The 25026-nt window shown below is 43.5% G+C and overlaps 1 protein-coding gene across 1 annotated transcript in view; it reads left to right on the forward strand.

Annotated features, from left to right (window-relative positions):
* The window catches only part of FGF18 (fibroblast growth factor 18), a 267365-nt gene that overhangs the window by 57134 nt on the left and 185205 nt on the right, over nt 1–25026 (forward strand). Inside the window, exon 3 of the mRNA XM_069762297.1 lies at nt 13510–13616. Coding sequence (XP_069618398.1) covers nt 13510–13616 — 107 coding nt within the window. The remainder of the gene's footprint in view (nt 1–13509; nt 13617–25026) is intronic.

A 25026-nucleotide genomic window follows, 5' to 3' on the forward strand; every position in this document is an offset into this window, starting at 1 on the left:
ATAGCCCTCACATGCCTGATGATAAAGATATTGCACATGTGAAACCTTTTATTGGAGGTGTACCATCTAAGTATATGCCATTGATTTCACCGGGGAACATGATCGATTTATTCGAAGCACAGGTAATTAGAGATGTTGAGGCTCTGATATACAATAATGCCCCCTCCAATCTTACAGCGGCAGAAAGTAAAGCTATGGAAGAAATAAAAAAATGGGATGATACAATAATAAGACCTGCTGATAAGGGGGGTAAAATTGTTTTGCTCCCTAGGATAATGTATATATCAGAAGCCTCAAAACAATTGTCAGATGATAAAATATATAAACCTTTGTCCGGTGACCACACGCATAAACATAAAATCGAGTTGATGACTTTTTTGCGGAAACAGGTAGAACGAGAAGTGATCTCGCAGAAAAAAGCAGAAAAACTGCTGCCTGATTATCCTATTAAGGCACATTGGTACTGTAACCCAAAGGTCCACAAATCTATAGACCACCCTCCTGGGCGACCAATTGTTTCTGGGACAGGCTCATTAACTGAGCCTTTGTCCCAGTACATAGACTGGTTATTGTGCCCATTGCTTAAAGACGTACCGTCTTATTTAAAGGATACAAAAGCCTTTTTGAGTAACATACGCAATTTTCAGTGGCAACAAGGTTTTTCTTTGGCGTCAATAGACGTAGAAAGTCTTTATACAAATATCCCTCATGACAAGGGGGTTGACGCCATCAGACAAATATTGGGCTCTACAGGTAATAGTGCACATTTCATTGATTTTGTATGTGATGGATTAAATTTTATCTTATCTCATAATACTTTCACTTTTTTGGACAAATGGTTTATACAAGTAGTTGGTACAGCGATGGGCACGCCAGCTGCATGCACATTCGCTAACTTTTTCTTGGCTTTTTTTGAAGAACGGTATATCTATTCTGACAGAAATTGTTTTTTAAAACACATCAAATTATTTGCTAGATATATCGATGACATAGTGATCATATGGGATGGTACAGAAGCACTATTCAATGACTTTATGCTTTTCTTGAACAAAAATAATGACATGAATATGACATTTACATCTGTATTTGGAGGGCAGTCATTGGTTTTTTTAGATATATTTGTTGAAATAAAGGAAGGAGTTATCTGTACCTCTCTGTATCAGAAACCAGTAGCCACAAATGCTATGTTACACTTTAACAGCTACCACCCTAGACATGTAAAAAATGCATTACCCTATAGTCAATTCCTCAGAGTTAGGAGAGCGAATAACACTGACGAGGGTTTTTCTAGACAATCTTTGGAGATGGAAAAGAGATTTAAACAAAGGGGGTACCCTGCAAAATTGATTCAGTCAGCCCGAAATAGAGTCATGGAGGGTGGAAATACAGGGTTAATATGCAGTAATAGTGCTAACGATATGGGTAAAAATAAAGAGAAGAAATTTACTTTTTGTTTCCGTTTTAGCACAATGGACAGTCATATTCGTTCCTCTATCAGGAAAAATTGGCACTTGTTGGAGCGCGATAATGACATAGCTGATATCGCCACAAAAGGTCCCCTAATCGCTAATAAACGCAGCATACGTCTGAGAGATAAATTAGTCAGAAATAAAATTGTTCCTAACAATAATAAGAATTGGCTAAATTCCAGTATCCCCATGGGAAATTTTAAATGTGGACATTGTTCATTTTGTAGTCAGCATAACACGGAGCGGTTACTGCATATGGGAGGCATAGATCATTGTGTAAAAGATTTTATAACCTGCAAAACCGATCACGTTGTCTATGTTATTTTTTGTCCCTGCAAGTTGTTTTATATAGGGAAAACTATTCGTTCCCTATATATCAGATTTCGTGAACATTGTAGGTCGATAATTACCGGGAAAGGTGTTCCTAGGCTGATTTCACATATCAAAGATGTACATGGAGGTAACGCCGCTGTACTTACATTTGCAGGGATTGAACGAGTGAATGCTCCGGCTAGGGGAGGTAATTGGGACAATCTCCTTCTGAGGCAGGAAGCCAAATGGATTATGCGAACCAACGCTGTGGGACCATTAGGATTCAATGATAGGATAGATATGTCCATTTTTCTGTGAAGGCTCTTTATTATTTATTTTAGAGAGTGAGTTATTGTGTTGCATATATTTATATAAAAAAATATTTTTTGCATAAAAAAATCTTTTTTGCATAAAGCTTAAAATACCGACTGTAGGATATCTTACAATTGTTTATATCGCTGCTGTTTTTTGTAAAAAACTTTTCTTCTTTCCCTAAACATAATTTATGTGGATTAATAGTATATAACTTATCTTGTTTTTATTCAGGCTGCACTCGGATGTCACCTGAGTGCATGTTTTTAGTTTGTATTTCTTGACATGAGTGAGGTTGTAGGTGTGTGGGCAGGTTTATGTTGGGGGTGGGCTTATTGGCCACCATATCCCATCCACCACTTTGCCCTCACTCATGCAGACCCGTTGATGCGCAAGGACCGCGCGAAACGGCCGTCGTCTCCCCTGCTCGCACGAGCTCCTTTTCTTCTCCCCCGGCCATGAAGTTTTAATTGTGAAGACTCAATAAAATTTGCTACTTTGAAGATTGGTGAGTGCATCCTGCTTTTTTTCTTTTGCTACCTAAGTTTTGCTTGTGTTACTTTTGTTTGCTATATTTTCTGTCCAGCTTGCTATATTGGTTTTTCTTGCTTGCTGGAAGCTCTGAGACGCAGAGGGAGCACCTCCATACCGTTAGTCGGTGCGGAGGGTCTTTTTGCGCCCTCTGTGTGGTTGTTTGTAGGTTTTTGTGCTGACCGCAAAGCTATCTTTCCTATCCTCGGTCTATTCAGTAAGTCGGGCCTCACTTTGCTAAAATCTATTTCATCTCTGTGTTTGTATTTTCATCTTTACTCACAGTCATTATATGTGGGGGGCTGCCTTTTCCTTTGAGGAATTTCTCTGAGGCAAGGTAGGCTTATTTTTCTATCTTCAGGCTAGCTAGTTTCTTAGGCTGTGCCCGAGGCGCCTAGGTCTGGTCAGGAGCGCTCCACGGCTACCTCTAGTGTGGTATGATAGGATTAGGGATTGCGGTCAGCAGAGTTCCCTCGTCCTATGTTATTAGTAACTATCAGGTCACTTTGTGTGCTCTTAACCACTAGGTCCATTGTGGTTCTGAATCACCAGTTCATAACAGTACTGGAGGCCCAAAGTACTAATGCTTCTCAATAGAGGGAAAAGAGAAGTTCTGAGACCATTTTTTTTTCTCTACACTGTGTTTTGTCTTTCTTTTCCCCTAGACATTTGGGTGGTTCAGGACACAGGTGTAGTGATGGACATTAAAGGTCTGTCTTCTTGTGTGGATCATCTCGCTGCAAGAGTACAAAATATTCAAGACTTTGTGGTTCAGAATTCTATGTTAGAACCAAGAATTCCTATTCCTGATTTGTTTTCTGGAGATAGAGCTAAGTTTCTGAGTTTTAAAAATAATTGTAAACTGTTTCTGGCTTTGAAACCCCGCTCCTCTGGTGACCCAGTTCAACAAGTTAAGATCATTATTTCTTTATTACGTGGCGACCCTCAAGACTGGGCATTTTCCCTTGCGCCAGGAGATCCTGCATTATGTAATATTGATGCGTTTTTTCTGGCGCTCGGATTGCTTTATGATGAACCTAATTCAGTGGATCAGGCAGAGAATTTGCTGGCTCTGTGTCAGGGTCAGGATGAGGTAGGGATATATTGTCAGAAGTTTAGGAAGTGGTCTGTGCTCACTCAATGGAATGAATGTGCGCTGGCAGCAATTTTCAGAAAGGGTCTCTCTGAAGCCCTTAAGGATGTCATGGTGGGATTTCCTATGCCTGCTGGTCTGAATGAGTCTATGTCTTTGGCCATTCAGATCGGTCGACGCTTGCGTGAGCGTAAAACTGTGCACCATTTGGCGGTATTATCTGAGCATAAACCTGAGCCTATGTAGTGCGATAGGACTTTGACCAGAGCTGAACGGCAAAAACACAGACGTCAGAATGGGCTGTGTTTTTACTGTGGTGATTCCACTCATGCTATCTCCGATTGTTCTAAGCGCACTAAGCGGTTCGCTAGGTCTGCCACCATTGGTACGGTACAGTCGAAATTTCTTTTGTACTTTGATCTGCTCTTTGTCATCCTATTCTGTCGTGGCATTTGTGGATTCAGGCGCTGCCCTGAATTTGATGGACTTGGAGTTTGCAAGGCGCTGTGGGTTTTTCTTGGAGCCCTTGCAGTATCCTATTCCATTGAGAGGAATTGATGCTACGCCTTTGGCCAAGAATAAGCCTCAGTACTGGACCCAGCTGACCATGTGCATGGCTCCTGCACATCAGGAGGATATTCGCTTTTTGGTGTTGCATAATCTGCATGATGTGGTCGTGTTGGGGTTGCCATGGCTACAAGTCCATAACCCAGTATTGGATTGGAAATCAATGTCTGTGTCCAGCTGGGGTTGTCAGGGGGTACATGGTGATGTTCCATTTCTGTCTATTTCATCATCCACCCCTTCTGATGTCCCAGAGTTCTTGTCGGATTACTGGGAGGTATTTGATGAGCCAAAGTCCAGTGCCCTACCTCCGCATAGGGATTGCGAGTGTGCTATCGATTTGATTCCTGGTAGTAAGTTTCCTAAAGGTCGACTGTTTAATTTGTCTGTGCCTGAGCACGCCGCTATGCGGAGTTACATAAAGGAATCCTTGGAGAAGGGTCATATTCGCCCGTCGTCGTCACCATTGGGAGCAGGGTTCTTTTTTGTGGCCAAGAAGGATGGTTCGTTGAGACCTTGTATTGATTACCGCCTTCTAAATAAAATCACAGTCAAATTTCAGTACCCCTTGCCGCTGCTGTCTGATTTGTTTGCTCGGATTAAGGGGGCTAGTTGGTTCACCAAGATAGATCTTCGTGGTGCGTATAATCTTGTGCATATTAAACAGGGCGATGAATGGAAAACAGCATTTAATACGCCCGAGGGCCATTTTGAGTACCTGGTTATGCCATTCGGGCTTTCTAATGCTCCATCAGTGTTTCAGTCCTTTATGCATGACATCTTCCGAGAGTACCTGGATAAATTCCTGATTGTATACTTGAATGATATTTTGGTCTTCTCGGATGATTGGGAGTCTCACGTGAAGCGGGTCAGAATGGTGTTTCAGGTCCTGCGTGCGAATTCTTTGTTTGTGAAGGGGTCAAAGTGTCTCTTTGGTGTTCAGAAGGTTTCATTTTTGGGTTTCATTTTTTCCCCTTCTACTATCGAGATGGACCCTGTTAAAGTTCAGGCCATTTATGATTGGACTCAGCCGACATCTCTGAAGAGTCTGCAAAAGTTCCTGGGCTTTGCTAATTTTTATCGTCGCTTCATCAATAACTTTTCTAGTATTGCTAAACCGTTGACTGATTTAACCAAGAAGGGTGCTGATGTGGTCAATTGGTCTTCTGCTGCTGTGGAAGCTTTTCAATAGTTGAAGCTTCGCTTTTCTTCTGCCCCTGTGTTGTGCCAACCAGATGTTTCGCTCCCGTTCCAGGTCGAGGTTGATGCTTCTGAGATTGGAGCAGGGGCTGTTTTGTCGCAAAGAAGTTCTGATGGCTCGGTGATGAAACCATGCGCCTTCTTTTCCAGGAAGTTTTCGCCTGCTGAGCGTAATTATGATGTTGGCAATCGAGAGTTGCTGGCCATGAAGTGGGCATTCGAGGAGTGGAATCATTGGCTTGAAGGAGCTAAGCATCGCGTGGTGGTCTTGACTGATCACAAGAACTTGACTTATCTCGAGTCTGCCAAACGGTTGAATCCTAGACAGGCTCGTTGGTCGCTGTTTTTCTCCCGTTTTTGACTTTGTGGTTTCGTACCTTCCGGGCTCTAAAAATGTGAATGCGGATGCCCTGTCTAGGAGTTTTGTGCCCGACTCTACGGGTTTGCCTGAGCCGGCGGGTATTCTCAAAGAGGGGGTAATTTTGTCTGCCATCTCCCCTGATTTGCGGCGGGTGCTGCAAAAATATCAGGCTAATAGACCTGACCGTTGCCCAGCGGAGATACTGTTTGTCCCTGATAAATGGATGAGTAGAGTTATCTCTGAGGTTCATTGTTCGGTGTTGGCTGGTCATCCTGGAATCTTTGGTACCAGAGATTTGGTGGCTAGATCCTTTTGGTGGCCGTCTCTGTCGCGGGATGTGCGTTCGTTTGTCCAGTCCTGTGGGATTTGTTCTCGGGCTAAGCCCTGCTGTTCTCATGCCAGTGGGTTGCTTTTGCCCTTGCCAGTCCCGAAGAGGCCCTGGACACATATCTCTATGGATTTTATTTCGGATCTCCCCGTCTCTCAAAAAATGTCGGTCATTTGGGTGGTTTGTGATCGCTTCTCTAAGATGGTCCATTTGGTACCCTTGTCTAAATTGCCTTCCTCCTCTGATTTTGGTTCTTCCAGCATGTGGTTCGTTTACATGGCATTCCGGAGAACATCGTTTCTGACAGAGGTTCCCAGTTTGTTTCGAGGTTTTGGCGAGCCTTTTGTGCTAGGATGGGCATTGATTTGTCTTTTTCCTCGGCTTTCCATCCTCAGACAAATGGCCAGACTGAACGAACCAATCAGACCTTGGAAACATATCTGAGATGTTTTGTTTCTGCTGATCAGGATGATTGGGTGTCCTTTTTGCCTTTGGCTGAGTTCGCCCTTAATAATCGGACCAGCTCGGCTACTTTGGTTTTGCCGTTTTTCTGCAATTCTGGTTTCCATCCCCGTTTCTCTTCAGGGCAGGTTGAGTCTTCTGACTGTCCTGGTGTGGATACTGTGGTGGATAGGTTGCAGCAGATTTGGACTCATGTAGTGGACAATTTGACATTGTCTCAGGAGAAGGCTCAACGTTTCGCTAACCGCAGGCACTGTGTGGGTCCCCGACTTCGTGTTGGGGATTTGGTTTGGTTGTCATCTCGTTATATTCCTATGAAAGTTTCCTCTCCTAAGTTTAAGCCTCGTTTCATTGGTCCATGTAGGATTTCTGAGGTTCTTAATCCTGTGTCTTTTCGTTTGACCCTTCCAGCTTCTTTTTCCATCCATAACGTATTCCATAGGTCATTGTTGCGGAGATACGTGGCACCTGTGGTTCCATCTGTTGATCCTCCTGCCCCGGTTTTGGTTGAGGGGGAGTTGGAGTATATAGTGGAGAGGATTTTGGATTCTCGTATTTCGAGACGGAAACTCCAGTACCTGGTTAAGTGGAAGGGTTATGGTCAGGAAGATAATTCCTGGGTCTTTGCCTCTGATGTTCATGCTGCCGATCTGGTTCGTGCCTTTCATTTGGCTCATCCTGGTCGGCCTGGGGGCTCTGGTGAGGGTTCGGTGACCCCTCCTCAAGGGGGGGGTACTGTTGTGAATTCTGTGGTCAAGCTCCCTCCTGTGGTCATGAGTGGTACTTCGGCTGGTTCTGTCTATGAGCTTCTTCTGGTGGATGTGAGTGGGGCTGCGGCTTCTGAGTTTCCTTCCTCAGGTGACGAGGTTAAGTCGTTAGGTGCTGCTCTATTTAACTCCACCTAGTTCTTTGTTCCTGGCCTCCAGTCAATGTTCCAGTATTGGTCTTGCTCTCTCCTGGATCGTTCTTGTGACCTGTCTGCCCTGCATAAGCTAAGTTTTGCTTGTGTTACTTTTGTTTGCTATATTTTCTGTCCAGCTTGCTATATTGGTTTTTCTTGCTTGCTGGAAGCTCTGAGACGCAGAGGGAGCACCTCCGTACCGTTAGTCGGTGCGGAGGGTCTTTTTGCGCCCTCTGCGTGGTTGTTTGTAGGTTTTTGTGCTGACCGCAAAGCTATCTTTCCTATCCTCGGTCTATTCAGTAAGTCGGGCCTCACTTTGCTAAAATCTATTTCATCTCTGTGTTTGTATTTTCATCTTTACTCACAGTCATTATATGTGGGGGGCTGCCTTTTCCTTTGGGGAATTTCTCTGAGGCAAGGTAGGCTTATTTTTCTATCTTCAGGCTAGCTAGTTTCTCAGGCTGTGCCCGAGGCGCCTAGGTCTGGTCAGGAGCGCTCCACGGCTACCTCTAGTGTGGTATGATAGGATTAGGGATTGCGGTCAGCAGAGTTCCCACGTCTCAGAGCTCGTCCTATGTTATTAGTAACTATCAGGTCACTTTGTGTGCTCTTAACCACTAGGTCCATTGTGGTTCTGAATCACCAGTTCATAACAGCCCACGCAGTATATAGCACAGCCATGTAGTATATTGCACAGCTATGTAGTATATAGCACAGGCTACGTAGTATATAGCACAGCGATGTAGTATATAACACAGCCCATGCAGTAGATAGCACAGCTTACGCAGTATATAACAGCCCACGTAGTATATAACACAGCCCACGTAGTATATTGCACAGCCACGTAGTATATAACACAGCCCACGTAGTATATTGCACAGCCACGCAGTATATAGCACAGCCCACGTAGTATATAGCACAGCGATGTAGTATATAACACAGCCCACATAGTATATAACACAACCCACATAGTATATAGCAATGTGTGCACCATATCCCTGTTAAAAAAGCAATTAAAATAAAAAATAGTTTTATACTCACCTTCTGGCGGCCCCCGGATCCAGCCCAGGCTTTTAGCGATACTCCTCGCGACACTCCGCTCCCAGTAATGCCTTGCGGCAATAACCCGTGATGATGTAGCAGTCTTGCAAGACCACTACGTCATCATCTCGCGAGACTGCTTCGTGATCTCGAGTCATTGCCGCAATGCATTCTTGGGACCGGGGCGTCGCGAGGAGCGGTAAAGGCTGCCACGGATGGTGAGAATATAATGTTTTGGTTTTTTTAATTATTTTTAACATTATATGTTTTTACTATTGATGCTGCATAGGCAACATCAATAGTAAAAAGTGAAGCGGTGTTTAAATCCCGCCCCGATATTGCTGATTGGTCGCGACCCGGGATTTCTGCGACAGACAGACAAACAGACGGAAGTACCTCTTAGACAATTATATATATAGAAGATGGGTAGTCTTATTGAGACAACTGATGGTTCATTAAACAGATTATTGTTTTTTTAAATGTAATGCATTTAATTGCATTGTTACTTATTTTTCCATGTTTACAATGCTATACCTCAACAAAAAAGATGGTCACATGAGTAGATTCTATCATGGGAGAGAAACAGATCGATTATGTGAATGACACTTGCCTCAAACTCTGATAATAGTTTGAGGCGAGTTTCAGCTTAGTGTGATCCGATTATCTCAGAGTATAAGTGATCAGAAGATGGAGAAAAAGTTTTCTCCATCTTCTCCATTCTGTGAGTCTGCGGAAGTCATCCGAGTGCAGTCTGAAGTTTTCCACGCACCCATAGACTTGAATGGGTGAGTAAGTGCGATCAGTTTTGCATTGCAACTTGCAGCATGTTGTGTTTTATTTTTTACTCAGGCCAAATCGGCATAAGAAACCGACAGATAGGCACTGCCCCATAGAATAATATTGCTCCCAGTACTATCCGATAAAATATTGGATAGCACTCATCCGATGTATACGCTCATGTGAGGGGGCCCTCAAGTATGGTCTTTATCTTATATAATAAAGTTCATAAAAAATTTATGGCTGACGTCAAACATGTCATTATGAACAATGCAGAGTTCATTAGAATTTCATTAACCCCTTTACCCCCAAGGGTGGTTTGCATGTTAATGACCAGGCCAATTTTTACAATTCTGACCACTGTCCCTTTATGAGGTTATAACTCTGGAACGCTTCAACGGATCTCACTGATTCTGACTGTTTTCTCGTGACATATTGTACTTCATGATAGAGGTAAAATTTATTTTATATTACCTGCGTTTATTTGTGAAAAAAATGGAAATTTGGCGAAAATTTCGCAATTTTCCAACTTTGAATTTTTATGCAATTAAATCACAGAGATATGTCACACAAAATACTTAATAAGTAACATTTCCCACATGTCTACTTTACATCAGCACAATTTTGGAACCAAATTTTTTTTTGTTAGGGAGTTATAAGAGTTAAAAGTTGACCAGCAATTTCTCATTTTTACAACACCATTTTTTTATGGGACCACATCTCATTTGAAGTCATTTTGAGGGATCTATATGATAGGAAATAACCAAGTGTGACACCATTCTAAAAACTGCACCCCTCAAGGTGCTCAAAACCACATTCAAGAAGTTTATTAACCCTTCAGGTGTTTCACAGGAATTTTTGGAATGTTTAAATAAAAATGAACATTTAACTTTTTTTCACAAAAAATTTACTTCAGCTCCAATTTGTTTTATTTTACCAAGGGTAACAGGAGAAAATGGACCCCAAAAGTTGTTGTACAATTTGTTTGTCCTGAGTATGCTGATACCCGATATGTGGGGGTAAAACACTGTTTGGGTGCATGGCAGAGCTCGGAAGTGAAGGAGCGCCATTTGACTTTTCAAGGCAAAATTGACTGGAATTGAGATGGAACGCCATGTTGCGTTTGGAGAGCCCCTGATGTGCCTAAACATTGAAACCCCCACAAGTGAAACCATTTTGGAAAGTAGACCCCCTAAGGAACTTATCTAGATGTGTGGTGAGCACTTTGACCCATTAAGTGATTCACAGAAGTTTATAATGCAGAGCCGTAAAAATAAAAAATCATATTTTTTCACAAAAATTATTTTTTCGCCCCCAATTTTTTATTTTCCCAAGGGTAAGAGAACAAATTGGACCACAAAAGTTGTTGTACAATTTGTCCTGAGTACGCTGATACCCCAAATGTGGGGGTAAACCACTGTTTGGGCGCATGGCAGAGGTCGGGAAGGAAAGAGCGCCATTTGACTTTTCAATGCAAAATTGACTGGAATTGAGATGGGACACCATGTTGCATTTAGAGAGCCACTGATGTGCCTAAACATTGAAACCCCCCACAAGTGAAACCATTTTGGAAAGTAGAGCCCCTAAGGAACTGACCTAGATGTGTTGTGAGAGCTTTGAACACCCAAGTGTTTCACTACAGTTTATAACGCAGAGCCGTGAAAATAAAAAATCCTTTTTATTCCACAGAAATTATTTTTTAGCCCCCAGTTTTGTATTTTCTCAAGGGTAACAGGAGAAATTGGACCCCAATAGTTGTTGTCCAATGTGTCCTGAGTACGCTGATACCCCATATGTGGTGGGGAACCACCGTTTGAGCGCATGGCAGAGCTCGGAAGGGAAGGAGCGCCATTTGGAATGCAGACTTAGATGGATTAGTCTGCAGGTGTCACATTGCGTTTGCAGAGCCACTAATGTGCCTAAACAGTAGAAACCCCCCAAAAGTGACCCCATATTGGAAACTAGACCCCCCTAGGAACTTATCTAGATGTGTTGTGAGAACTTTGAACCCCAAGTGTTTCACTACAGTTTATAACGCAGAGCCGTGAAAATAAAAAATCCTTTTTTTTCCACAAAAATTATTTTTTAGACCCCAGTTTTATATTTTCTCAAGGGTAACAGGAGAAATTGGACCCCAAAAGTTGTTGTCCAATGTGTCCTGAGTGTGCTGATACCCCATATGTGGGGAAGAACCACCGTTTGAGTGCATGGCAGAGCTCGGAAGGGAAGGAGCACTATTTTACTTTTTCAACACAGAATTGCCTGGAATTGAGATCGTACACCATGTCGCGTTTGGAGAGCCCCTGATGTGCCTAAACAGTGGAAACCCCCCAATTATAACTGAAACCCAATCCAAACACATCCCTAACCCTAATCCCAATGGTAACCCTAACCACACCCCTAACCTTGACACACCCCTAACCCTAATCCAAACCCTATTTACAACCATAAATGTAATCCAAACCCTAACCCTAACTTTAGCACCAACCCTAACTGTAGCCTTAACCCTAGCCCAACCCTAGTCCTAACCCTAGCCTTAACCCTAGCCCTAACCCTAACCATAGCCCTACCCTAGCCCTAACCCTAACCCTATCCCTAACCCTAACTCTAACCCTAGCCCTAACCCTAGCCCTAACCCTAATAGGAAAATGGAAATAAATGCATTTTTTTTTCCCTAACTAAGCGGGTGATGAAGGGGGAGTTTGATTTACTTTTATAGGGTTTTTTTTAGCGGATTTTTATGATTGGCAGCCGTCACACACTGAAAGACGCTTTTTATTGCAAAAAATATTTTTTGCACTACCACACTTTGAGAGCTATAATTTTTCCATATTTTGGTCGACAGAGTCATGTGAAGTCTTGTTTTTTGCGGGACCATGACGTTTTTATTGGTAACATTTTCGGGCACGTGACATTTTTTGATCGCTTTTTATTCCGATTTTTGTGAGGCAGAATGACCAAAAACCAGTTATTCATGAATTTCTTTTGGGGGAGGCATTTATACCATTCCGCGTTTGGTAAAATTGATAAAGCAGTTTTATTCTTCGGGTCAGTACAATTACAGAGATACCTCATTTATATCATTTTTTTATGTTTTGGCGCTTTTATACGATAAAAACTATTTTATAGAAAAAATAATTATTTTTGCATCACTTTATTCTGAGGACTATAACTTTTTTATTTTTTCGCTATATGATGCTGTATGGCGGCTCGTTTTTTGCAGGACAAGATGACGTTTTCAGCGGTGCCATGATTATTTATATCCGTCTTTTTCATTGCGTGTTATTCCACTTTTTGTTTGGCGGTATGATAAAGCGTTGTTTTTTGCCTCGTTTTTTTTTTTACAGTGTTCACTGAAGGGGTTAAATAGTGGGACAGTTTTATAGGTCGGGTCGTTACAGACGCGGCGATACTAAATATGTGTACTTTTATTGTTTGTTTTTTTATTTAGATAAAGAAATGTATTTATAGGAACAATATATTTTGGGGGGGGGGGGAATTTTTTTTTTTTTTTACACATGTGAGTATTATTTTTTTTACACTATAACATTGCCCCAGGGGGGAAGGGGGCATCATGTTATAGTGTAAGATCACTGATCTGACACTTTGTTGTGCACTGTGTCAGATCAGCGATCTGACGTGCACTCCAGGAGGCTTCCCAGCGCCTGCTCTGAGCAGGCGCTGTGAAGCCACCTCCCTGCAGGACCTGGATGCCACGGCCATTTTGGATCCGGGCCTGCTGCAGGGAGGAGGAGGTAAGACACCCTTGGAGCAACGCTCCAAGGGTCTCAGGGAAGCACGCAGGGAGCCCCATCCCTGCACTACGCTTCCCTATACCGCCGGAACACTGTGATCATGTTTGATCGCAGTGTGCCGGGGGTTAATGTGTCGGGGGCGGTCTGTGACCGCTCTTGGCACATAGTGCCGGATGTCAGCTGCGATAGTCAGCTGTCACCCGGCCGCAATCAGCCGCACTCACCCCGTGAGCGCGGCCGATCGCTATGACCTACTATCCCGTCGAGGGTCAGATAGGCCCAGGTCACCTCGACCGGATAGTACGTCTAAGGTCAGAGAGGGGTTAAAAGTAAGTTTCGGCTTGTGATCCTACAATGCACTATATTATAAGTGAATTGATCAATATTTTTCTTTCTTTCCAAGCCCAGCTGCTAGTGGAAACTGACACTTTTGGAAGTCAAGTCCGGATAAAAGGAAAAGAAACTGATTTTTACCTTTGTATGAATAGAAAAGGAAAGCTTATAGGAAAGGTGAGTTTTGTACTTTCTTATAAGTTTATCTCGAACTGTGTTCAGACCAAAGCTTCTTCTATGATATAAGCATACAATATTATACCTGATATATCTATTTGAAAAGTATTATGGCATCAGCAGAATGTTTTATTACCCAAGAGTTACCAGTATTATCAATCCTTGGAATACTTCCTAATCATATCCTCTAGCTTTTAAGCCAATCCACAATGATAGACTCTAATAGTGCTTACTTTGTTTGCAAATTATTATATTTGAATTAAGAAAGTTGATACTTAAAGGGAACCTGTCACCCTGTTTTTTGAGATTGAGATATAAATACTGTTAAATAGGGCCTGCGCTGTGCGTTACTATAGTGTATGTAGTGTACCCTGATTCCCCACCTACGCTGCGCAATACATTACCAAAGTCGCCGTTTTCGCCTGTCAATCAGGCTGGTCAGGTCGGGTGGGCGTGTTCACAGCGCTGTTTCTTCCTCAGCTTTACGTTGGTGGCATAGTGGTGTCCGCACGTTGAGGTGACTAATCCACTGTGGGCATGTGAACAAGGAACGCGCGATCTGCGCTATCACCCCCTGTCATCGGTGGGGGCGGCCATCTTCCTGGGGCCGCGCGTGCGCAGATGTAGTGCTCTGCTGCACGGGGCTTCAGGAAAATGGCCGCGGGATGCTGCGCGTGTGCACAAGAGATCGCGGCGGCCATTTTCCCAAAGCCGAGTTTGCATCTCGGCATTGGGAAAATGGCCGCCGCGATCTCTTGTGCGCACGCGCGGCATCCCGCGGCCATTTTCCTGAAGCCCCGTGCAGCAGAGCACTACATCTGCGCACACGCGGCCCCAGGAAGATGGCCGCCCCCACCGATGACAGGGGGTGATAGCGCAGATCGCGCGCTCCTTGTTCACGTGCCCACAGTGGATTAGTCACCTCAACGTGCGGACACCACTACGCCACCAACGTAAAGCTGAGGAAGAAACAGCGCTGTGAACACGCCCACCCGACCTGACCAGCCTGATTGACAGGCGAAAACGGCGACTTTGGTAATGTATTGCGCAGCGTAGGTGGGGAATCAGGGTACACTACATACACTATAGTAACGCACAGCGCAGGCCCTATTTAACAGTATTTATATCTCAATCTCAAAAAAACGGGTGACAGGTTCCCTTTAATGGCACTCATCCACTACACTATAATTTTTCTCGGCCGGGGTGAGTTTCCTACTTAGGTAGGTGACCAGATGTTCCTCTCCGTTGACCTCCTGCGACAAGACCGCTCCTAGGCCCTCGTCAGAGGTTTCCGTCGGCACAATGAAGCGTTTCTGTAAGTTGGGACTAATGAGGATGGGCTGTCCGCACAGCGCCACCTTCATGAATTGGTAAACTTCCTCCGCCTGGGGGTTCCACTGAACAATGACCAAATTCTTCCCCTTGAAGAGATCGGTTAGGGGTGGGGCCCCATGTAGTCCAAAGGGCAAGACGACATAGTGGTACAGACCCTCCGGTGTTATGAAAGCAGTCTTTTCCTTTGCTGACTCCGTAAGAGGCACCTGCCAATAACCCTTGGCTAGACTGAGCGTGGTAAAGTACTGAGCCTGACCCACTCGATCAATCAGCTCATCCACCTGGGGCATTGGATAAAGGTCAAACTTCGACACCTCATTTAATTTATTGAAGTCATTACAGAACCGCAGTGATCTGTCTGGCTTCGGGATTGGCACATTCGGGCTAGCCCAGTCACTCTGGGATTCTTCAATTACTCCCAACTGGAGCATTTGTCTTACCTCATTCATGATGGCTTGTCTCTGGGCCTTAGGCACTCAGTATGGTTTCATTTGCACCCTTACGTGAGGCTTGATGACAATGTCATGCTGGATGACAGAGGTACGACCTGGTAATTCCAAGAATGCATCTGCATTCTCTTGTACTAATTTCCGAACCTCTTAACGCTGCTGTTTTGAGGGAGTGTCTCCTATTTTTACCTATCTCTCGGCCTCATCCTTGCCCGGTGATAGAGGGTTCCCTGGTGGTATAACCAAGGGTGCCTCTGTGACCAAACATTCCCGAACCTTCCAGGCTTTTAGTAGGTTCACATGATATAGCTGTTTGGGTTTTCTTTTTCCGGGCTGGTAAACTTGGTAGTTCACTTCTAGACATGAGCGAATATTTCAATGTTCAGTTCGGCACACAATCGCCTAATTTGCAATATTCACCTATTTAATTGTCAATTAAATCGCAGAATATAGCCGAACATGCACAGCACAAAAGCATGGGAAACACCCGTGTAGCGCTTCTGTCGGAAGACAGCGTGAGCGTTCAGCTGTGATTGGAGGCAAAAACTTTACCTCTAGTCACTCGTGTCAGCTGATGGGACTACAGCTCCCATCAGCTGGCACCTGCTGCCGCTAATAACAGTGAGAGCAGGAGCTGCAGATGGGAGTATTCGTCAGCCGCCCCTGCTCAGTAAATAATTAAAAAAAAAACTGTGTGTCTGTTCCCCTGTATTTTTGATAACCAGCCAGGCAAAATTCACAGCTGGGGGCGCAACCCTCAGCTGTCAGCTTCAGCAAGGTTGGTTATCAAGAACAGAGGGGTCCCCACACCGTATTTTTAAATATATAAATAAATCATTTAAAAAAATGGTGTGGGGTACCCCACATTTTTGACAACCATCCTTGCTAAAGCAGACATCTGGGGGCTGTTATTCTCTGGATGGTAAGGGGCCATGGATTTTGGCTCCCCAGCCTAAAAACAGCAGCCCGCAGCTACCCAGAAAAGGCACATCTATTAGATGCACCAATTCTGGTGCTTTGCCAGCATCTTCCCACTTGCCCTGTAGCAGTTGCAAGTGGGGTTCATATTTGTGGAGTTGATATCACCTTTGTAATGTCAGGTGACATCAAACCCCGAGGTTAGTAATGGAGAGGCGTGAATAAGACGTCACATTGTATAAAAACACACACACCAAGAATAAAGTCCTTTAATTGAAAAAAATTACACAGACTCCTTTAATAATCTTAATTAAACGATACTTACAACCTCGCCTAATTCCACCAAAGCCCTCTTTCTGTAATAAAACTAAAACAAAAAAACAACAATATAACATACCTGTCTGTCATTCTGTCGCAAGCCATAATCCATGTCTGGGGTAGAAATGGTTTTCAACCTGGACGGTGCCAAGATGCGACCTTCCAGGCTGAGAACCATTGGTGAATGAACTGCTGCGAGCGCAGCCTCAGTGACATTGACAAGCTCTCCCGCTCTGCTGTGTGCTCAAACACGGTGAGGAAAGCCTCCAAATCATCCTCAGGACTCATCCATCTTCCTCAGCGCTGACCGGACTTTGTACAGGGTCTCCGAACGGAACGAGGTCTCTAGTGTGGACATCTCTCACAGAGCCGCAATCTGCTGCATCAACAGTTTATTTAGAAAACTAATATAACATCCAAAAGAGGGAAAGATAAATTCTCAAACACTATTGTAAACTAGTGCTCAATTATGAAACCTATAGTACTGATCCACCAAGTAATTGATTATGAAGCATATATATGCTCCCATAAAGTGCAGAAAACTTCAGGATCGTATAGTATAATACTTTATTGCTAAATAACAATCCATTAAACAAATAAACAGATGTGTGAGCTACACTGGACGAACAAATAGCAGGGGCTGGACAGTACTAGAAGCTCACATAAACCCTATTCAAGGGCTAATACACAGAAAATTGATTTATCCACAAATGTATAGTACGAATATCATATATAATAGGTATCCATTAATAAACCATCAATATAATTATACCACTACTAGATGGTGGTCCAATTCTAACGCATCGGGTATTCTAGAATATGTATGTATGAATGTACGTCGCGCTGTGAGTGGGGGTTAAATTCCGCGCCAATATCGCTGATTGGCTAGCCGATCAGCGAAGCGTGGTTCAAATCTGGCGCCAATTCGCGGCCAGACTGCGCCAGTCGCTGATTCGTCGCGGCCGGCCGGGCACGACCAATGACCGAAGCGGCGTTTAAATACCGCACCAATATTGCTGATTGGTCGCGGCCAGCCGTGAGCTACCAATCACTGAAGCGGTGTTTAAATCCCACGCCAATATCGCTGATTGGTCGCGGCCGTCCGGGCACGACCAATGACCGAAGCGGTATTTAAATACCGCGCCAATATCGCTGATTGGTCGCGGCCGTCCGTGTGCGACCAATCACTGAAGCGGTGTTAAAATCCTGTGCCAATATCGCTGATTGGTCGCGGGGTGTAGGATATAGTACAGCCACGTAGTATATAACACAGCCACGTAGTATATGGCACAGCCACGTAGTATGTAGTATATAGCACAGCCACGTAGTATATAGCAGAGCCACTTAGTATATAGCACAGCCACTTAGTATATAGCACAGCCACGTAGTACATAGCACAGCCTATGGTATATAGCACAGCCACGTAGTATATAGCGCAGCCACGTAGTATGTAGTATATTGCACAGCCACGTAGTATATAGCACAGCCACTTAGTATATAGCACAGCCACGTAGTATATAGCACAGCCACGTAGTATATAGCACAGCCCATAGTATATAGCACAGCCATGTAGTATATAGCACAGCCACGTAGTATATAGCACAGCCACATAGTATATAACACAGCCCACATACTATATAACACAGTCACATAGTATATAGCAGAGCCACGTAGTATATAGCACAGCCACATAGTATATAGCAGCCACATAGTATGTAGCAGCAACATAGTATTTAGCAGCCACATAGTATATAGCACAACCACGTGGTATATAGCAGCCACGTAGTATATAGCAGCCACATAGTATATAACACAGCCCATGCAGTAAATAATGTAGCCCACTCAGTATATAACAATGCCCACATAGTATATATCAGTCACGCAGTTTATAACACAGCCCACGTAGTATACAGCAGTGTAGGCACCATATCTCTGTTAAAAAAAAGAAAAAAGAATTAAAATAAAAAATAGTTATATACTCACCTTTCGGCATCCACTGAAGTTGTCCGCGAGACCGCTAAATCATCTGGGTAATTTCGCAATGCATCACTGGGAACGGAAGCTGGCGGCATCGGTGGACGGCGGAAGGTGAGAATAGCACCATTTTTTATTTTTTTAAATTATTTTTAACATATCTTTATACTATTGATGCTGCATAGGCAGCAACAATAGTAAAAAGCTTGTCACACAGTGTTAATAGCAGCGTTAACAGACTGCGTTACACCGCGTTATGCCGTGGTGTAACGCAGTCGGTTTAACGGACTGCTAAAACGTTATATGGGCAGCTGGCGCTGACTGGGGGGGAGTATGGAGGGGGCACTGACTGCAGGGGAGAAGGGAGTGGCCATTTCGCGGCCGGACTGTGCCCGTCACTGATTGGTCGCGGCCGGCTGGCCGCGACCAATCAGCGACTTGGGATTTCCGTGACAGACAGACAAACAGACAGACATACAGACAAACAGATGGAAGTGCCCCTTAGACGATTATATATATAGATGTGGTGATTTTTTATATACATAGGTTCATAGATAAGAGAGTATCGACATAGTTTAACTGAATTATATTTAAGTTAATGGTTCAGTATCAAAGAAAGAAAACAATACCTGAGGCCATAATTGCTGTGTATGGAGCAGGAAGATACTGCATCTCGACGCGTGTTTCGCCCTCTAGGCTTCGTCAGGAGGCGTGGCTTAATTTTAAAATAGGGCTACTTTTATAGTGATTATAATAGAAAGATAGGGAGCAGCTGCGGAGGATCCCCTCTGATGAAAAAAACAAAACAGAAACAAAAAAACAAATTATCCTTATTGTGTTTTCGTGTTTTTTCTTAGTACTCCAGTATAAAGCTATAAATACCTGGTTCCTTGAAATATTTCCTCCCTCAGCCCTCTCTTCAGCAGCTTATCTTTTCTCATCAGTGCTGGTGAGAGTTGCGCCAAATTTATAAAAGTGATTATTTCACCATTCCTAGGGATGCTAAACATACACTGTGTGCAGAATTATTAGGCAAGTATTTTAGAGGATTACTTTTATTATTGATCAACAACTATGTTCTCAATCAACCAAAAAGACTCAAATATCATCAAAGCTTAATATTTTTGGAAGTTAGAGTTTTTTTTTTTTTTTAGATATTTGGCTATCTTAGGAGGATATCTGTTTGTGCAGGTAATTGTTACTGTGAAGAATTATTAGGCAACTTCCTTTCCTTTGGCAAAATGGGTCAGAAGAGAGATTTGACGGGCTCTGAAAAGTCCAAAATTGTGAGATGCCTTGCAGAGGGATGCAGCAGTCTTGAAATTGCCAAACTTTTGAAGCGTGATTGCCGAACAATCAAGCGTTTCATGGCAAATAGCCAACAGGGTTGTAAGAAGCGTGTTGGGCAAAAAAGGCGCAAAATAACTGCCCGTGAATTGAGGAAAATCAAGCGTGAAGCTGCCAAGATGCCATTTGCCACCAGTTTTGCCATATTTCAGAGCTGCAATGTTGCTGGAGTAACAAAAAGCACAAGGTGTGCGATACTCAGGGACATGGACAAGGTAAGGAAGGATGAAAAACGACCACCTTTGAACTAGAAATGTAAGATAAAATGTCAAGACTGGGCCAAGAAATATCTTAAGACTGACTTTTCAAAGGTTTTATGGACTGATGAAATGAGAGTGACTCTTGATGGGCCAGATGGATGGGCTGGAGGCTGGATCAGTAAAGGGCAGAGAGCTCCACTCCGACTCAGATGCCAGCAAGGTGGAGGTGGGGTGCTGTTATGAGCTGGTATCACCAAAGATGAACTTGTGGGACCTTTTTGGGTTGAGGATGGAGTGAAGCTCAACTCCCAGGCCTACTGCCACTTTCTGGAAGACAAGTTCTTCAAGCAGTGGTACAGGAAGGAGTCGTTATCGTTCAAGAAAAACATGATTTTCATGCAGGACAATGCTCCATCACATGCCTCCAACTACTCCACAGCGTGGCTGGCCAGTAAAGGTCTCAAAGAAGAAAAAATAATGACATGGGCCCCCTTGTTCACTTGATCTGAACCCCATAGAGAACCTGTGGTCCCTCATAAAATGTGAGATCTACAGGGAGGGAATACAGTCCACCTCTCAGAACAGTGTCTGGGAGGCTGTGGTGGCTGCTGCACGCAATGTTGATCGTAAGCAGATCAAGCAACTGACATAATCTATGGATGGAAGGCTGTTGAGTGTCATAATAAAGAAAGGAGGCTATATTGGTCACTAATTTTTTGGGGTTTTGTTTTTGCATGTCAGAAATGTTTATTTCTAAATTTTGTACAGTGATATTGGTTTACCTGGTGAAAATAAACAAGTGAGATGGGAATATATTTGGTTTTTATTAAGTTGCCTAATAATTCTGCACAGTAATAGTTACCTGCACAAACAGATATCCTCCTAAGATAGCCAAATCTAAAAAAAAAACCACTCCAACTTCCAAAAATATTAAGCTTTGATATTTATGAGTCTTTTGGGTTGATTGAGAACATAGTTGTTGATCAATAATAAAAATAATCCTCTAAAATACAACTTGTCTAATAATTCTGCACACGGTGTAAGAGCACCTTCACAAAATGCAGCCTTAGTGCTGCTGAAGGTGGCTCTTTTACGCAAAAACGCCCTGGGGGGTGACAGGTTCCCTTTAACAAAAAGATGCCTCAGAGGAGATCTCATTTATATGTATAAGTACATGTGTAGTAAATACAAAGTACTGGCACATGACTTATTTCTTACAAAAGAACATGTATGATGCGTGTAGGAAAGGTAATTCTGTCAGCTAAATAGGAAAGGGTTCTTTGAAGTTAGCAGTGAGACTGAAGAATTCCCAAGATAGAAATGGGAGACATATTTAAAATAGGGTTAAAATAGGGTTGAATTCTTTTCTCCCAACAAACGATAGTAGCATCTTCTCTTTCAATATAGAGTGGTACATCCACAAATTCATGATACCATCAATAAAATATAACTCACCGACACCAGCAGGAATCATGCAGGACACTGCCACCACTTTGTTTCACTGTTGGTACCTGGTATTTTTCTTTGTTCTCCTTTCCTTTTGAAAGACATACAATTTTGAAGCCAGTACCAGTTAAAAAAACATTTCTGTTGGTCTCGTCACTCTAGAGCAGTGTTCCCCAACTCTGGTCCTCAAGAGCCACCAACAGGTCATGTTTTCAGGATTTCCTTAGTATTTGCACAGTATTCTCACTGATAAGTAAAGCCTTGTTGATCTTTTAGTTTTCACCTTGCTTGTGTAAAGAAATTATTTTTTCTCAGGTCTTGTGACCTTTTTATTCCATGTAGTGCCGTTGCTGAGATCATGAAATGGGAAGGGGTTTTATACTTAACTGCCTGCTGGATACATGTATAATTAGACTTATCTTTGGTTGAATTCCTGTTAATTAGAATTTTGTAGTCTAAACTTTAGAGTTGCTCCTAACTATTTGGGTGTTGTTGAAAAGTGCTTTGTTGTTGTGTGTGCAAAATAACAAATCTTGTCTGCAATTAATGCCTCACTTTCATGGTAGTATTTTTCAGTTTGATTTCCCATAGGAAAATGTTGATTCTGAAAAGAAACTAGAGGTTTTCTGACAAATCTGTTAGGGTGTACATAGTTATACTGAGCACTGTATATTGTGAGATGAGAGTCTCTCAATGTTTTCTGAAAAATTTGGTGGATTTCAGTTTTTGCATTTGGTAACAAAGAAATGTTTTGTTACTAGGAGTGATGTAACACAATAAACCTGATGTCAGGTGGCAGAGGCGTAGCTAGGGTTTCAACTTAGAGAGGGAGAAACATCTGAGTGGGCCCCTAACCAGCTAACCCTGATTACAGCTACGGTTGTGCACTCTAATTGTGAATGTAGGGGAACCTCAGAATATGACCACTCTGTTATTGAAAATAAATCTATATACAAAAACGAACATTGATTTTACTGCCATATTGTGACGACATGCAACTTTGATGGTCGCAATACTTTGAGTGCCCCTATAACAATACAGTAATGCTTAAGTGCCACCTTTACATTTAATAATGTCCCCTAAGTTCCCTCATGTACTGCTCCATTATACACAGTATGGTGAGCGCAAAGCTTAAATATACACAGTATAAGGCTCCCACAGCTCCCCTATACACAGTATTATGATTCTATAACTCCCCGATACACCTTATGATGTTCTCACTGCTCCCCTTTACACAGTATAATGCTGACAGAGCTCCACTATAGAAAGTATAATGCCCCCCAGAGCTCCCCTATATACAGTGTAATGGGCCAACAGCTCCCATGTGCACAATATGCCTTCACAGTTCTCTATACACAGTATGGTGGGTCCACAGCTCCCTTATACACAGTATGATGGCCCTGCAGCTCCCTTATACACAGTATGATGATTCAATAACTCCCCGATACACCATATGATGTTCTCACTGCTCCCCTTTACACAGTATAATGCTGACAGAGCTGCACTATGCAAAGTATAATGCCCCCCAGAGCTCCCCTATATACAGTGTAATGGGCCAACAGCTCCCATATGCACAATATGCCGTCACAGTTCCCCTGTACACAGTATGATGGGGCCACAGCTTCCTTATACACAGTATGATGGGCCCGCAGCTCCCTTATACACAGTATGATGGGCCCGCAGCTCCCTTATACACAGTATGATGGGCCCGAAGCTCCCTTATACACAGTATGATGGGCCCACAGCTCCCTTATACACAGTATGATGGGCCTGCAGCTCCCTTATACACAGTATGATGGGCCTGCAGCTCCCTTATACACAGTATGATGAGCCCGCAGCTCCCCTATACACAGTATGATGGGCCCGCAGCTCCTTTATACACAGTATGATGGGCCCGCAGCTCCCTAATACACAGTATGATGGGCCCGCAGCTCCCTTATACACAGTATGATGTCCCCCACAGTTCCCTATAAACAGTATGAAGGGCCCACAGCTTGCTTATACACAGTATGATGGGCCCGCAGCTTCCTTATACACAGTATGATGGGCCCGCAGCTCCCTTATACACAGTATGATGGGCCCGCAGCTCCCTTATACACAGTATGATGAGCCCACAGCTCCCTTATGCACAGTATGATGGACCCACAGCTCCCTTAACACAGTATGATGGACCCGCAGCTCCCTTATACACAGTATGATGGGCCCGCATCTCCCTTATACACAGTATGATGGGCCCGCAGCTCCCTTATACACAGTATGATGGGCCCGCAGCTTCCTTATACACAGTATGATGGGCCCGCAGCTCCCTAATACACAGTATGATGGGCCCACAGCTCCATGTCATGATTTGGCAGTCTGCAGTCACATTTATTCCAACCTTCATCAACTTTATAGTAATAAATTGCTTATTATTAAATTATTAAAGCACCACTCTAGCAGGGTTTTTTTTTCCACCGCTGAAGTGGTGTTTTAAGCGCAAGTCCCCGTCCCCGGTCATTTTCTTATCCTCTGGTGTATTCACTATTTTGTGGCACTGCTGCAGTCCCACGGCTCAAACTTGTGAGCGCAGCTTCTGACTGGCCAGAAGTTAGAAGCTATGTCACAAGCGCTCAATGTAAGACTATTAGGCTATGTGCACACGTTACGGATTCGTGTGCGGATTTTTCCGCACCGTTTTTGCAAAATCCACAGGTAAAACATGCTGCGTTTTACCTGTGGATTTACCATGGATTTCCTGTGATTTTTGTAAGGATTTCGCCTGCGTTTTTACACCTGCGGATTCCTATACAGGAGCAGGTGTAAAACGCTGCAGAATCCGCACAAAGAATTGACATGCTGCGGAAAATATAACGCAGTGTTTCTGCGTGGTATTGTCCGCACCATGTGCACTGCGGATTTGGTTTTCCATAGGTTTACATGGTACTGTACACCTCATGGAAAACTGCTGTGAATCCGCAGCGGCCAATCCGCACCATGTGCACATAGCCTGAGAGTAAGAAAGAGGCCAGAACGAGGCTCCCATAGACTCACATTGATTAGTGACCTCTGCGCTGCTCCATGAAGCACTGGAGCAACGGACAGGTAAAAAAAAAACTGAAGGAGACGGAGCCGAGCAGAGACAAAAACAGATGAAGACGCCAGAAGGTGAGTATCAGACACAGGACAGGGGACTTGGATTTTCAGCACCGCTCCAGTAGTGAAATAAAAAAAATGCAGGAGTGGTGCTGTAAATGTGATGCAGCTCTTGGTTACTGTATGGGGGCTTCGTATACTAATACTCATAAAAGACCCAGGTGGTACATATCAAAAGCCCTCTACCCCCCCCCCCTTTCTCCTCCATCTCCAGCCTCCCCAGACAGCAAATATTACATGATGGATCACATATAATATCATAACAAAACATTATAATATTCAGCCCCCAGT

The sequence above is a fragment of the Ranitomeya imitator genome, chromosome 4 (genome assembly GCF_032444005.1).
Source record: "Ranitomeya imitator isolate aRanImi1 chromosome 4, aRanImi1.pri, whole genome shotgun sequence".
NCBI classification, from domain to species: Eukaryota; Metazoa; Chordata; class Amphibia; order Anura; family Dendrobatidae; genus Ranitomeya; species Ranitomeya imitator.